The sequence below is a fragment of the Neoarius graeffei genome, chromosome 11 (assembly GCF_027579695.1).
Source record: "Neoarius graeffei isolate fNeoGra1 chromosome 11, fNeoGra1.pri, whole genome shotgun sequence".
In the NCBI taxonomy this organism is placed as follows: Eukaryota; Metazoa; Chordata; class Actinopteri; order Siluriformes; family Ariidae; genus Neoarius; species Neoarius graeffei.
In genome coordinates, this window is record NC_083579.1 from 79708864 (window position 1) to 79724020 (window position 15157).

At 40.8% G+C, this 15157-nt stretch overlaps 1 protein-coding gene across 3 annotated transcripts in view; it reads left to right on the forward strand.

The window, feature by feature from the left end:
• e2f2 (E2F transcription factor 2) overlaps window positions 1-14841 on the forward strand; it is a 57739-nt gene extending 42898 nt beyond the window's left edge. The window contains exons 5-8 of one of the 3 annotated variants that reach the window (XM_060934756.1): window positions 4705-4819; window positions 5204-5396; window positions 10938-11213; window positions 11337-14841. In XM_060934756.1, coding sequence (XP_060790739.1) covers window positions 4705-4819; window positions 5204-5396; window positions 10938-11197 — 568 coding nt within the window. In that variant the 3' untranslated portion in view covers window positions 11198-11213; window positions 11337-14841. The remainder of the gene's footprint in view (window positions 1-4704; window positions 4820-5203; window positions 5397-10937; window positions 11214-11336) is intronic. The other 2 variants (XM_060934757.1, XM_060934758.1) reach the window with 2 other exon arrangements.
• The last annotated feature ends 316 nt before the right edge of the window (window positions 14842-15157 follow it).

Sequence of the window (15157 nt, forward strand, 5' to 3'; positions counted from 1 at the left end):
ACTTTGTGCGCAAATAGCGTAAGAATATGTGTCGTTGACGTCACCCCCCCATGCAGCGGGGGTGAAAATTCATCACTTCAGAGTGTTTTGTCCCCTACACGCTTAAACTGGGATCGCGGATTAAGTGGTTAGTGTTGACTCTGTGCGAGTCAGGAAGGCTATTACTGGTGCAGCCGCGGGGTCTGTTGATTTTTTTTAAATTATGATTTTGCCCGCCGAGCCAAGTACCTTAGACTTGCATTGACGTTTTGTTTTCATGCCGTGGAGCTATTTGTATGTATTTTAAATGTAAAGGACTTGCCTGTAGGTTTGTGTGTGTTGTTTTATGTTTGGCATCTTTCCGGTTGTACCGCGTGTCTGTGAGAAAATCGGAGGGGAGAGGTAACAGGTGGGCACGGGAGTTGATAAAGCGCAACTGCCCTGGTAATATGTCACATGATTTTCCCGGACTAAAGCAACCTTCGGGGCCGTGGTTTTGTGGTTGGCGCAGTTAATTGTTTGAAACACGTTGTCAGACCGCCATCACTACTACACACTATATGAAAAATATTTGCCCCCTTGCGATTTCTAATTGCCCCCTTAGTAAACTGTTCTTGGCGCCGGGCCTGCTTCCAGCCCCGTGTGTGTGTTTAATTTTATTATATGCAGATGCCCTTCAGGGCTCGAAATTCGTATATTTTTTTTCACCAGCCAGCCGGACTAGTTCCCTTCCAAAGTAACTCGCCAAACAGAAAATAAACTCGCCAAAATTTGTTCCTGTATGAATTTTACTCAGGGGTGAAAGTAACTTTTATTTCTTGCCGTTCCTATTATTTTGAGTCATGGTGCGCGTGCAGCGAGCGCCAAAAAATACACCTAATTATTTATTATTGTCTACTTATCAAGCGTTCACTAGGACTTCTTATCACTCAGTAGTACTAGTATAGGACTTTTTTTTTATCACGCTATCACTCTTTCATCCACCTGTATCAGCTTTTGATTATAAATAAATTGTAAACACATCATTTCAACAACACAATCATTTTAATTATTTTTTTTTAGCTGAACAGTTGAAAACTAACTTTTCATTTTGGACATTCCGTCTACTAAAACACTTTGGATAGCAGCTGCGCACGTTGGCGCAGGATGGTTAAGCAGTGGCTCCGCACGCTATCCCGCACGCTGTCTGTCGAGTGAAACATGGAAGGAATTCACATCAGACAGAATTCAGAGACAGGTCAGAACGAGTTATATGCAGTGTATATTGAGGAAAACGTGTTGCTTTTGGTAAATTGACGTTAGCAGGTGTGTTATGCTGAAAGTGCTTTTTTTTTTTTTTTTTTTTTTTTTTTTTTTTTTTCCAGAGACAGTATATTTTTCTTTCCAGTACGGCCAAATCTTCTAGTGGTACGCCGGACCGGCCAGGACTGGCTTACTTTCACCCCTGATTTTACTTCTGTCAAAAATAACACAAAAGAGAGTAGTTACCATTAGTGCTGTCAAGCGATTAAAATATTTAATCGCGATTAATGTCGCGACTGTCATAGTTAACTCGCGATTAATCGCAATTTAATCGCACATTTTTGTCACACGAAAAACCATTGTAATTCTCTTACCAGCATAAAAAAGTGAATGGGCTTGTTTTGTACCAATGTTTTTCTTATTGCAAAGCATAACACGTCTTGACACAGCCACTGCAAACTGAAACCTAAGCTGAGCACCGCGGCTCTTCGTCCCGAGGCTAACAAGAGAACCATGAGTGAAGTGATCTACTGCTTGAGTTAGTCTAATCAGAGAGACAGGTTACACAGTGACAGTAGGCTTGACATGCTTGATTATAATATAAAGTACACTATTATATTAACTTTAAGTTGTTCGTTGATAAATATTGCATTGAATCTGATCTTTACTGTTTCAGCTCACTTAACACATTTTGTACTTTTACACTTTCTGCCTGTTGATGCGTCGCGCTGTCCAATCAGAGGCGGCCAAATTTGCATATTACAGGAAGGATTTCTGGGATAGCATTGAGTTTCCAGTTCAGAGGGATCTGGCTTCTTTAGACGCTGTCTTCTTAAAACTGAATAAATATTTAAAAAGAGCCAAATGAGCCAGTCTTTTGAACGGCTCTTTTCAAAGAACGGATCACAAAGATGCGGATCCCATCAAAGAGCCATAAATCCCATCTCTACTAGCGCGCCCTGTCCGCGCTGGTTCTTTGGGGGGGCAGAGGACTCTGGCTGTGCGGGGCGTGGCATTACAGTCTAGCTGCTATCGGTTTTCTAAGCAAAGTCTCTGTTCCAAGTTCCTGGCAGTTTCAAAAGCTTATGAAAAACCTACATCATGTCACAGAGCGTTAATCTCGCGATAAAAAAATTATCGCCGTTAAAATTGAGTCAAGTTAACGCGTTAATAACGTGACATTTTTGACAGCACTAGTTACCATTGTTCATGACTAATGTGCATTTATTTCAAGACGCGAGTATTTTGATACTGTTGTTAAATACATAAATGAGAACAACACAGAGCACCATAATATAATATCAACAAATAATAATATATTGGACTTTTCCCCCGGTCTGCAGGTTGGGATGTCTGTAAACCAATCAGGATGCTCTTTGTCTAGCATGCGCTTCATGAACAGGCACACGCGCAGTCTCTCTTGCGCACTCCGTCATATGCGCGATGCAGACATTAATGTTTTGCGTGCACGCTCTTGCTCGCTTGCTCTAGATTCCGGGAGATATTCTCCAATTTGCGGGCATCAGGGAGCCGCTATCAATATGCGGGAGACTCCCGGAACTTCCGGGAGACTTGGGACGTCTGTTATAAGCATGCGCAGTAGTGAAAAAACTGACAGCCTGACCGTCCTGCCGATAAACACATCGATTAACACAGACACGGCACGCGCTTAATATGTGGCGGCTTTAGTTGACGGTGTGTCTGAATCTTCGCTTCATATATCTTTTTTTATTTTCAACTAGCCAGCCGGACTGCCTAGTGACAGGAATTACTCGCCAAATGACAAATTAAGTCGCCTCGGGCGACCGGACCACCGCGAATTTCGAGCCCTGCCCTTGTATATATATGTGTGTGTGTGTGTGTATATGGGTGTGTCTCAGAAACTGGGTACTGTTGGGGTCCCCCACTAAATATACTCAGTTAATAAACTATACGGTTTTGAATGGTGATGTTGGTTTTAATTTGAAATAAAATGATGAAAGAAATGATACAGATAAAACTAAATCTTTGATGTGAATAATCTATTCAGAATTTGGCAAAAATTCTTTAAATTTGTGGGAAAATGGCGGCTTGATCTGGGACATGGTAAACGGTTGACTACATCGCATTCCCTTAAAAAGGTTGTAGTCCACTGAAAAGTCTACAGTTATCACTAATTGTATTTTAAGCTGTAACTTTATACACCTGAGGATTGGTGCACTCACAGAATAATCATAACCGTAATAAAACATCACACAAAATATTTAATCACTGTCGTAACTCCATTTTCCGCAAACCCAAAACCAATACGATCGTGTGTTTTGATCTAAACGGAAAGCCTCAGGGTCGAGGTCACGACCTCACCAAAAGTAGGAACTTAAAATCACTACGCCATATAAACATTTTTAAACCGAAAGCTGAAAGTTAGGTATAGAATATGTTTCTTACAGAATATGTTACGATGGTAGCTGGTCTTGTATGAATTTCTGAGCTATAAAATGAGTTGTGGTCTATTTTTTACCGTAGCGTGTTATTTGTGTGCGGCGAAGGACACGCATTAACATTTGCATGTGTAGAATGGAATTTTCCACTCCAACAGTTAGAAGTTGATCGTGCTTCCATTTGCGGTCTCTGTTACGCGAGTGATCTGTTCGGACGTTATCGCTGAAAAGGTGAGTTTTGACAGTTTTATTTTGTTTTAGTCTTGCAGTATAAGGCAATAGAATGTTTCTTTTTCATCTTACTTTCATATTTCGTAGTGTTTGCGTATTTTTGGCCAATGTTTTGCAACCATGGTCAATTTAGATCGAACTTTTGATAGAATCTATGGCCAGTCATTTTGCCCCGCCCCCGCCTCGCGCTCCGTCCGGTGTGGTAGTGATGTCCCGTTGCTCGCGCGCCGCAGCAGAGACCCGCGCGACCTTCAGCCGGTACAGTCGCTGTTCTTTTACCACCGCCGTTATTCTCATCTTTCCGGTGTGTTCTTGATTTTTCCGTTGTGTCCTATTTCGCCGTATCAAATACCCAAACTGTATCATATTATTCATATTTAAGTGAATAATCAATTCAGTCATCATAACTTGGCATTTTTAACCCAAGCAATCGAAAAGAGGAAATTTATTCAATATTTTCACTCCTCTGTGAAGGAGGGGCTTTAATTCTTCATGATGGAGTTATTTTATATGGAAATCAATTTTACAAAAGCATTTGAATTGTAATAAAAAAAAAATTTCCACAGTGGAGGCCAGATAAAGCAAGATAATATCTTTATTCTTATTAAACATGACAAAAGAAACATTGAGTGTTTGGTAAATGCAAAAAAAAAAAAAAAATAGTAAAATTAGAAAATTCATTTTTTGACCATAATGTCCCAAATGAGAGAGCAGTTTCTGAGACGGACCCGTACATGTATGTGAGCGAGCCTGCCAGGAGGAGCATAACAGTTTTATTTTAATTAAATAAACGTATGTGCCGTACAGCTATTCATCCTTAACTCGAGCCCACGCTTGGATATGTGACCTATCAGGACATTCGGTCCATACCAAGCCTGCAGAAGCAGACAGTGATTGCAGTCAAAGCTCCTTTTGAAACCAAGTTGGAGGTGCCAGAGGTATCTGAGGTGAGTATCAGACCTTCATCTTCCCCCTTCCTTCAGGTCTTCACCCGGTCATCATCTCCCATCCTTCAGGAGCCCAGTTTGGAGCTGATTCATGTCTGTCTTCTTCCAGGGTCTTAGTGCTAATCTGATTACAGTCTGTCCTCCCACTGTAGTAGAGCAGAAAGAAGGTCCATCAAAAAACGTTGTCGGATTTAACACAAATATCAGTGCATCACTTAATAAACAAAAACAGTACATGCTGTAATAACCTCATTTTATTTGTCCTATGTGGCTATACTCATTATGTGGCTATAAAATCATTTTAGATCTTTTCGAGTGCCACATTCAAATACGATAAAATAATTCTGTGTATTTAATCGTTTTTTTTCCCTCTGTTGGCACTAGCAGGGGTCGATGCAGATCTACCTAAAGAGTAAAAACGGTGCTATCGAGGTGTATCTGTGTCCAGAGGAGGTGCTTGAGGATGAAAGCCCAGTAAAGGGTGCCATGAAGGACCACTCGTATGGCATCACGCAAACGATTCACTCCAACACGCCATCTCGTCCGGACACGCCTAAACAGCAGCATGGCCTGGAAGGTACGAGAGTAGCCAGTTTACTCAATAATATATGCTAATAATCTTAATAATATGCTAAGAATGAAGATGCACTTGGACAAACAGTCCATATATGCAGTGAAGAGATTGGCACGGAGTTCGGGATTACCAAATGTGCCGTAATGACGATGAAGCGCGGAAAGCTAGTTGAGAGTCATGGGATACATGGATTAAAGTTTTCCGTTGCTACGACGGATTTCCGTCAACTGGGAGTGCTAAAGGTCAGTAATGAGATTGATGCAGATCCGAGGAAGAAAAAAAAGGGGGGGGGGGGGTAGGCCCATAGGTCTGACACTGACGTGATTTAGAACTTCACCAAGCTGCTGTGATTGCCTGTTGTTGAACCCTTTCTTGTGCTGTGTTTGAGTATATGTAAAGGAATAAGTTGTTGCGCTAGATACTGTCTAGTCCCGGGGAGGCTGGGCGGAGGCAGCGAGCCGCGGTGCTCGGCTTGAGTTTTGTTTCTATCGACGGCTCCAGCCCGACTTTGCACGCTTGTAACTCGGCCAGGGGAGGTCCCAGCCTCTCCAAACTTGGCAGCAAGCGACCTCTGCCCTCTCCCCAACGAACCAGCGCTGCCAGGGCGGGCCAGCCCCGCGCCTTGGGATGCGATTCACCCCGAGGCGAGCCGCGGCGCTCCGCATCAGTTTCCTTTTCACGGCGGCTCCACTGATGAAACAATCTGGCTGTCCTACTACTAGGCAACTACTTGCCTACTACTAATACTAGTCCTATTGTAGTAATAATAATAATAATAATAATAATATTTGCCTATTGAAAGGTGATCAGGTAAAAAATCTAAACAGCCCTGTTGAAGCCGCAGCAAGATCTGCTATTAAGCCTTTTGTAGGTTAAACAGACTTCGGCACACAATGTTCTGGAAAGCCTGTGTTTTTCTTTGGTTTGTTTAGCCTACGATCTAATATTTAAACATTATGGCTTCAGCAGTTCGCTTAAACATTGGAGGCTGCAGAGTCGGGCTGCAAGATTTCCCGACACTTGTTTAAGATGCCAAACTTCATAGTAAGGAGAAAATAATTCCACAGTATTTAGTGCCTCGTCAGTCTCAAAAATTAATAGTGAAGGAGCAACGCGAATTAAGTCCCAAAAAAACATCTCGTAGGCCTATATTTTACATTTTCAAAAAAGTCCTGAATTGGAAGTCGGTCAGTGGAGTGTAATGAAGTGTCTCATTCACTAAACACAAAAGGTCAGAAAACAGTGGAAGCCAATCCGAAGCTCAAAATTCAGGAAAGTGGCTCCTGTGTCGCAAGTGCACAAGAACAGTTATTTGAAAGTTAATCTAATGAATTTGTGCGTGCGCGTGCGATTTCATGAAGAACCGGGACAATTGGCATTCGGTGAAAGATTCACACCTCTGACTCATTATATTCGCGCGCGCCCTCTCGCCCACTGCTGCTTCGGTTTCCCGATTTACACGCGTGTCTGAAGATGGAGTTTTCAGAAATCTCCACTCTGCCCAGAGTTTGCGAAAGTAGCTGTTTTCAGTGACTGAAACCTCCGTATACAGTACCAGTCAAAAGTTTGGAAACACCTTCAAATTCGATGTTTTTATTTTTAATTTTTTTTCCTACATTCTAAATGAGTACTGAAGTCATCCAGACTATGCAGCAACATGTAAGGAATCATTTAGTAAACTTTAAAATGTTAATCAAACCAAAATATGTTTTAGATTTTAGATTCTTAAAGTCGGCACCTTTTGCTTTGATTACAGCTTTGCACACTCTTGACGTTCTCTCAGTCAGCTTCATGAGGTCATCACTCGAAATGGTTTTCCAACAGTCTTGAAGGAGTTCCCAGAGGTGCTGAGCACTCGTTGGCTGCTTTGCCTTCACTCTGCCGTCCAACTCATCCCAAACTTTTTCAGACTGACTGACCTTCATTTCTTAAAGTAATGATGGACTGTCGTTTTTCTTTACTTAGTTGAGTAGTTCTTGGCATAAGAACAGTACTCAAATAGGGCCATTCACTGTATATCAACTCTACCTCTTCACAACACAACTGATGGTCTCAAACACATTCAGAGGTCAAGAAATTCAAGAAATTAACTCTTGACAAGGCACAGCTGTAAACTGAAAGCCATTCCAGGTGACTACCTCGTAAAGCTGACTGAGAAAATGCCAAGATGTGCAAAGCTGTCATCTAAGCAAAAGGTGCTGACTTTGAAGAATCTAAAATATAAAACATATTCTGGTTTGAGTAACACTTTTTTTTTTTTTTTTGTTTACCAAATAATTCCATAGATATTTCTTCATAATGTTGATGACTTTAGTATTAATCTACAATTCAGAAAATTTTAAAATAATGAAAAACCACTGAATTAGAGGTGTTTCCAAACTTTTGACTGGTACTGTAGGTGTGAATGAGAGGTGCAACCGAATAAATAAATATGCATCTTTTTTATCCGGCTACATGTAGGCTATCACTGCGCAAAGCCTCTAATGTTGAAATGGTAGTAATCTCATCTCATTATCTGTAGCCGCTTTATCCTTCTACAGGGTCGCAGGCGAGCTGGAGCCTATCCCAGCTGACTACGGGCGAAAGGCGGGGTACACCCTGGACAAGTCGCCAGGTCATCACAGGGCCGACACATAGACACAGACAACCATGAAATGGTAGTAATATTTGTTAAAATAATAGTAGGCAAATTTCCACATTAATTGGTAAAATGGCACAAGGGATGTGATGGGGGGATGGCCGTTTTATAAGGGGGATGATTTGAGATTTTTATTTCAGAAGGGGGATGCCTCCCCCCCACATCCCCCCTCAACTCGAGTACTGCGTATAAGGCCATATTTCACCAGACATAGGCCCTTCGATTTCCATCACTAGAGCGCGTCAAATTACTTTCGGTTTTGCCAGCATGGACGCGCTTCTTTTAAATGAAGGCACAGATGTGTCAGACATCAACAAAACGGTAAAGAATAAGTGGAGATGGGCTTGGCGAAATGAAATGGACGATAATGGCAAGCTCCTGCTGCTGTGCCAAGGAAAAAGAAACAAAAACAGGCATCAGGTGTTGCCAAACTAGATGCCTTTGGCTTCACTGCAAAAAAGCAGAAAAAGTGAACTTTCACTTTACTTTTCTTGTTTCCTGGCTTTATTTCAACAGATTTTCTTATTTTTCTTTCTGTTCCACTCTTTTGAAAGCATGGTTCAAGTTCGACTGCACTTGCACTTTTCTCTTAACCACTGTTGTGCATTACTAAAGTATTGTTGAAATAAATTTGCACTTTGCGCTGAAAACTTGATGTTTCATCATGAATAGCCAGTAATGACAATGGTAAAGTCTTGCCTTAGCTTTAGTCATTGTTAAAATTACATAAATGTACTATAAGTAGAGGCCGAGGGGATAATGGACAACACGGCGTTTAAAATTTGACGCATCGCTGACGTGGTAGGGGCCAACGACATGGAGCTTTTTTTTTTCAGTCAGATGATTTTTTTTTTTTTTTTTTTTGCTTTAATCCATGGGGACAGAACTACCATCAGGTGAGAGAGTGGGTGATCCAGAAAGTACAGGATATAAGTATCTTGGGATCCTTGAGTCGGATGTGGTTATGAACGAGTGTACGAAGATAAAAATTACGGATGAGTATGTGAAGAGGTTACGGCTATTAATCAAGACCAAGCTCAACGCAGGGAGTTTAATTAAAGCAGTCAATGGCTGGGCTGTGGCGGTCATAAGGTCCAGTGCAGCAATTGTTCACTGGAACAGAAGTAAGATGGAGGAATTGGATCGGCGAACTAGGAAGACAGTGACTGTTTACCGTGCCCTACATCCTAAAGCCAATGTGATTGGGCTATACATGCCCCACAAGATCAGGGTAAGGGATTGGTTAACATCGAAGATTGTGTGGCGAGTGAAAGACAAACGCGAGATTGGTACTTGGTACATAATAATAATGAAATGCTGCTGAAGTATGTGGTGCAACCAAGACAGAATATTGTAAGAGAAGGGAAGATGAGAAAGTTGCCTTGGTGGAGAAGATGCCTCTTCATGGACAGTTTCACAGAGAGACAAAAGATCTCAAGGCAGAAGATTGATGGAAATGGCTTGTAAAGAGAGCCCTCAAAAGGGAAACCAAGAGCCTTTTAATTGCAGCTCAAGATCAAGCTCTAAATACTTGTTGGCAGCAGCTGTCCATCGCTAGCGATGATGACTGCTTCGTTAGGATGCGCAGAAACGGAGATGGGCCACGAGGCCTGCACCAGAGCTCCTTTCCTAATGAAGTACCTTGCACAGTAAGGTAAGACAAACAATGTTGTGCCCCCATCGTGTTGTCTCTCTGGACCTCCAGACCTGATGCCAAGTGGTGCACAAAAGTGCCACAGACCTGACAGGTATGGAAGTTTCCCCACAGTGACAACTGACTTGCCGAGTGATGCCATCCATTGGCCATTTGAGTGGCTCTTCTACATGCCATCTGGTGGTGTGCCATTGACCCTGTTGGGTTCATCTGCCACATTGTACCGAAAAGCACCCTGCTGCCAGCACTTTATTGGTGATGTACTATTTAACCCATAGCTGGAACCCAGGCAGGTGCTACCACTCCGGGTCAGAGCGGACCTGGGAGCAATGGTGGTTAAGGGGTAACTCCACTTTCTCCAATACTCAAGTCCTCCTGGACCTGAGACTCACCACCGGTTGCAGTTTAAAGTCACACCCAGGACTAAGCTCTAAATACTAACTCAATCAAGAAGACTATATATAAACAAGAAACCTCTGACAAGTGCAGGCTCTGTGGAGACGGAATTGAGAGTTAAGAATGTTACTCACTCATATAGTAAGCTCTCGTAAAATGCTTGTACAAAAAGATTACAAGAGACGGCATGACAAGGTAAGCTTAAATCTTCATCGGAGTCTGTGTCAGCAATATGGTTTCCAAGTGAACACTCGGTAGGATCTCCATGAACCAGATAAGGTCCTGGAGAACGAGCATGCAAAAATCCTTTAGGACTTTACCAGACAGACTGACCAGAAAATTCAGCACAACAAGCCAGACATCACCTTTGGTGAATGAGAACGCAGATTGATGCTTCCTTGTTGATGTTGTGGTGCCCAGAGATGGCAACATCACCCAGAAAGAATTTGAAAAGACCAGTAACTATGGTGGTCTCAGAGTGGAAATCAACAGGAAAATGACAGGAATTCCAATAGTGATAGGAGCACTGGGGTCAATTCCTCACAAACTTCTGTATTTCTTGGACCAGTTGAAGATGAAGTACAACGTAGGGTTTTTTCAGAAATCTGCATTGCTCAGAACCGCAAATATCTTGTGGAAGGTGCTGTAGATTTGAGGTCATGGGGACCTGATGGACGTGCAGGAGTGCGAATAGACCAATCAATTACACCGAGACTGTGAGCTTATTAGTATAATAATACAGAGAACCCTGATCCTGATGGATCGTGATCCAGACCCTCTGTGTCCTGATTAGAGAACTCATGACATGACTTGTTGAAATATTTGACACAAATGTCTGTTTTTGTCTCCTCCACAGCTACACCGTCTAAATCCCAGGCTCTGAGTAACAGTAGCAGCTCCACCCTGATGGATGTCGAGGGCATTCTGGGGCTTCCTCCCAGCCTGCTGCAGATCACTGAAGATCAGCTCCCGGGAACAGCCTTGACCTCTGACCCCTCATTCGTCAGTTTCTCGCCTGCTCTCGACCACGATGACTACCTCTGGGGGCTGGAGGACGGAGAGGGGGTTTCAGACTTTTTCGATAACTACGATCTGGGGGATCTACTCCAGAGCTGAGGCCGTGTGTGAAATGGTACGGTCCCCATGTTTGAAGTGAAACAGTTTTTAGCTACGAATATGTATAGTGGGATAGTCCTGATTTTTTTTTGTTTTTAATTTGTTAAAATAATATAGACTCTTCTAACTTTTTTTTCAGCGCAGTTTGTGCGACGTGAGAAAATGCAACCAACCAACCAACCAAGGAAAGGAAATGAATGCCTCATGAGCCATTTGAGCCTTTTATTATTTTTTTTAAATAGAAATAGTGATATCAAGGTTAAATTTGGATCTAAAGCTTCATAGTTCATGTTAAGATCTGCATGCTCATGCTAATACTCGCACACTGAATCACAGAGCGCCCCCTAGAGGACATAACCAGCCCAGTCTCAGATCAGCAAAAGGATATCGTCTTTCGGCTTTTATCACCAAGTCCAAATATTTGTAATGAAATTACACCGTGTTTTCCAATCCTCCATCTTCACATTTTGCCGTGTCTGCTCTAAAACGCCCTGTTTAACCCAGTGAAGTGCCTGTAAACACACATTTTGTGTTAAAGCAGGAAAAATACTAAAATGTGTTGCAGAAGCGGAATAACGCAGATCAGAATCGGCAAATGACCAAATGACTAGTCTGAGGAACAGGTTTAATTACACAAGAAAGCCATCACTGATTTGCTATAGTTAGTTAGTTAACTAGTTCTTTGGAATATAGATTTTCTGATAAAGGAAAGATATTTTTGTACCGTGTAATGTAATTTCACCAAAAAAAGACACTGTAGTAATTTTGGTTGGTACTTTTTATTATTTTTCGTGTTTCCTGTAGATGAGTTGAACATGCGTTGTTTTTCATTGATTTCAATTTTATACTAAAACTCAGGAATTTTTTTTCATGCTTTATGAGGTCCAAAGTTAAGCTTTTGTACTGTCAGGAAATATTTTTTATTTTTACTTCTTTTTTTTTCATTTTGCCACTAGAGGGCAGCAGTAGGCCAGTATAACGCTGTCATTCACTTATTTCATATTGGTGCTTCTTATATAAAGTATATTCTCAGAAAAAGAAAAAAAAGGGTCTTAATCTAGACATTTCTACGGAAGCCGAGAGAGGCCCTTCATATAATCCTTTTTTTTAATTCACCTGTTATCTCGAGATAACACATAATTAATTCAGGATCTCAAGAAAACAACACAACTAATTCAAGAGCTCGAGAAAACAAAACCGTTATTCTGTGATCTCGAGAAAACAAAACAATTATTCCGTGATCTCGAGTAAACAGCTGAGAAATGGTTCATTCAGGTGCGCCAAGAGACTTGTGATACGCTGACTTTGGGGCTATTTCTCATTCTGTATAGACGCAACTTTGGTCATTAGAATGTCTGGAATAATCGATCACCTAATAAGGCAATATTTTGATCAGGGGTTGACACAGGGAGAGATTGCATTAAGTCTTTTAATAAGGGATAATTTCAAAATGAGTCCGCGGCACCTCCGCAGAAGACTGGCCCGGCTTCGTCTCTACCGACGGAGATACAGTGATCCAGCTGAGATCATGAAATAATGGTTTTGTTTTCTCGAGATCTCGAATTAGTTGTGTTGTTTTCTCGAGATCCTGAATTAATTATGTCGTTCTCTCGGGATAACAAGGTGAATAAAAAAAGATTATATGAAGGGCCTCTCGCGGCTTCCGTACATTTCCTTGTCACTGGGCTGGTAATCTTATCTTCCGGACCTTTAATACACACTTTCAACATGGAAAGCTGGCTGTAGTGGCTTAAAAAAAAAAAAACATTTAAGGCATACTGTATGTATTTGTACAGTATTTGCTGTACCCTGTACTTTAACCTTTAACTGTGCGCTATATGCAGCTTTGTAGGTAAAAGGTTGGTACTAAAGGTAGGAAAGGTTATGGGTACTGCTCCAGTGATGAGGAATGGTACTTACAGTACAAGTACCCTAGTTTTTGTGTGTGTGTGTGTGTGTGTGTGTGTGTGTGTGTGAAATCTGTGAAAAACTGAAAAACCGTAGTGAGACATGTACACAATATGAAATCTCACACTCGTGCCTGTGAAACCCAGAGCTGCGTAATCCAGAACAATCCAGACTCGCTCTCAGTACTGTTCTTGCTACCTCTCAGATTTAACCTTGAAAGATAACGTGAATGAATGTTTTACCACTTAAACACAAAGGATGTACAGCGTTTTGGCAGCTAAGAGTTCATCGATGGGATCCTTTTGTTTTTAGTGTTTCAGAACGTTTTCTGTTATTTTTATCCTCACTGTAGGTCAGTCTATTATGGATTAAAAGAGAAATCAGACACATCTGTCTTTTTGTTTGTTTGTTTGTTTGTTTGTTTTAAACAACTTGTAGAAGAAAGAAAAAAATGACACAAATTTACTGCTAATTACAAATGCAGTCAATCAGCTGTGACTCATTTTCAGGCCTAAATCTGCACACGAGCTTTAAGTGGCATCGTCTGGGACGATTATTAGCTAACTGTGGATAATGAAATAAGTTTTTTTTAAAAAATTATAAATTGATGCATGATGTGGGATATCTACAATAAAACCTTTATCAATTTGATGGAATTTTTTTTTTTTTACTTGTGAAGTGACCTGCACTTCAGTACATGCTGTATGTGTTGATCATATTACTTTTATAATGTTATTTTATTTCATAATATAATCCTTATTTTATCGTATAATTTGAGGCGAATGTGTGGAGAATTTGGCATGCGGTTGTGGTGAACTGGTTGTGAACATTTATCCTCAAAACTTAAGTCCAAAATGAGATGTTTTGGCTGATCTACATGTCATTATCGTACTGTAGTTTGAATTTTTCTCTGAAGTAATCCTTTTAAAAGGAAACTCCTCCAGCTGGAATTTAATTACGTGTCGCTTTATGGCAGGAACAACAAAGACAATTCTGCGTTTTATTTTTCTGACGCTGAATTCTTGCCCCACCTGTCTGAAAAGCAGAACCTGTACTAGTGTGTGTGTGTGTGTGTGTGTGTGTGTAGGTCATGGCTCATTTTTAAACACCACAATGATTCAGCCTCGTCTCTTACCCCGTGCTTAACGTTGTTTTTGAAAGGGGACAGGCTGAAAAATTCTGACTCATTTCAAGAGATGTGAAATCGTGCAGGAAAGTTTTAACTTGATCCACAATATAAAGATGAACACGGATATGATCTTAAGCTTAACTTAAAAATTCAACCCAAGACTGGATTTTATCTCTAATTAATAGGTTATTAATTAAAATTGCCATAATTTGTTATGAAACTGATTTTCAATGAACATTATTGATTCTCTGATTCTAAAATCCAATCCTAAGACTCGCCTTTGTGTGAATGTTGAGCTGGGTTGTTGGGTTTTTTTTTTTCCTTTTCCCCCAGGGTTTCTTGTTTACTTGTCCCACATATGGGACTAATGTCCTGTCCTAACAAACTTGAAAATTGTCTGCTTTTGAGCATGTTTTGGTGTGTGTATGTGAGGTATTAGGTAGTGAGTTTCATTTAGCAGTGAAATTGTTTAGTTGAATTTTATAGAGTTCTTTGTAATGTGCATTATATTTGCTATCAGCTGAAGAGTTGATTTTGTATTTATATTGTATTTGACAGAAATAATTGTCTTAGTGTAATGTGTAAATAAGCATCTGTAAAAGGCAGGAGCACTTAATGTTTTATGGTGTTTTTTGTTTTTTTTAAATAAATAAAACCCTGGTGTTATGTGATGATGATGATGCCTGTTTGTTTAACTTGATCAATCTCAGTAGTTATTCCTCGTCACATCAAGGTGCTTTTGAATTATTGCATCGAAAGTGTTGGTTAATGTAATAAGAACAGCAGGTCGTTCCAGCTAGATTTCAAATCACAGGTATATATTAATTTTCTTTAGCATAAATACGCAGGCGATGATAGAAAATCTCGAGCGACTCGGCAAAATGGCGTCCAATCGCTTCGTCACCGTAAATGAGGAAGAATTA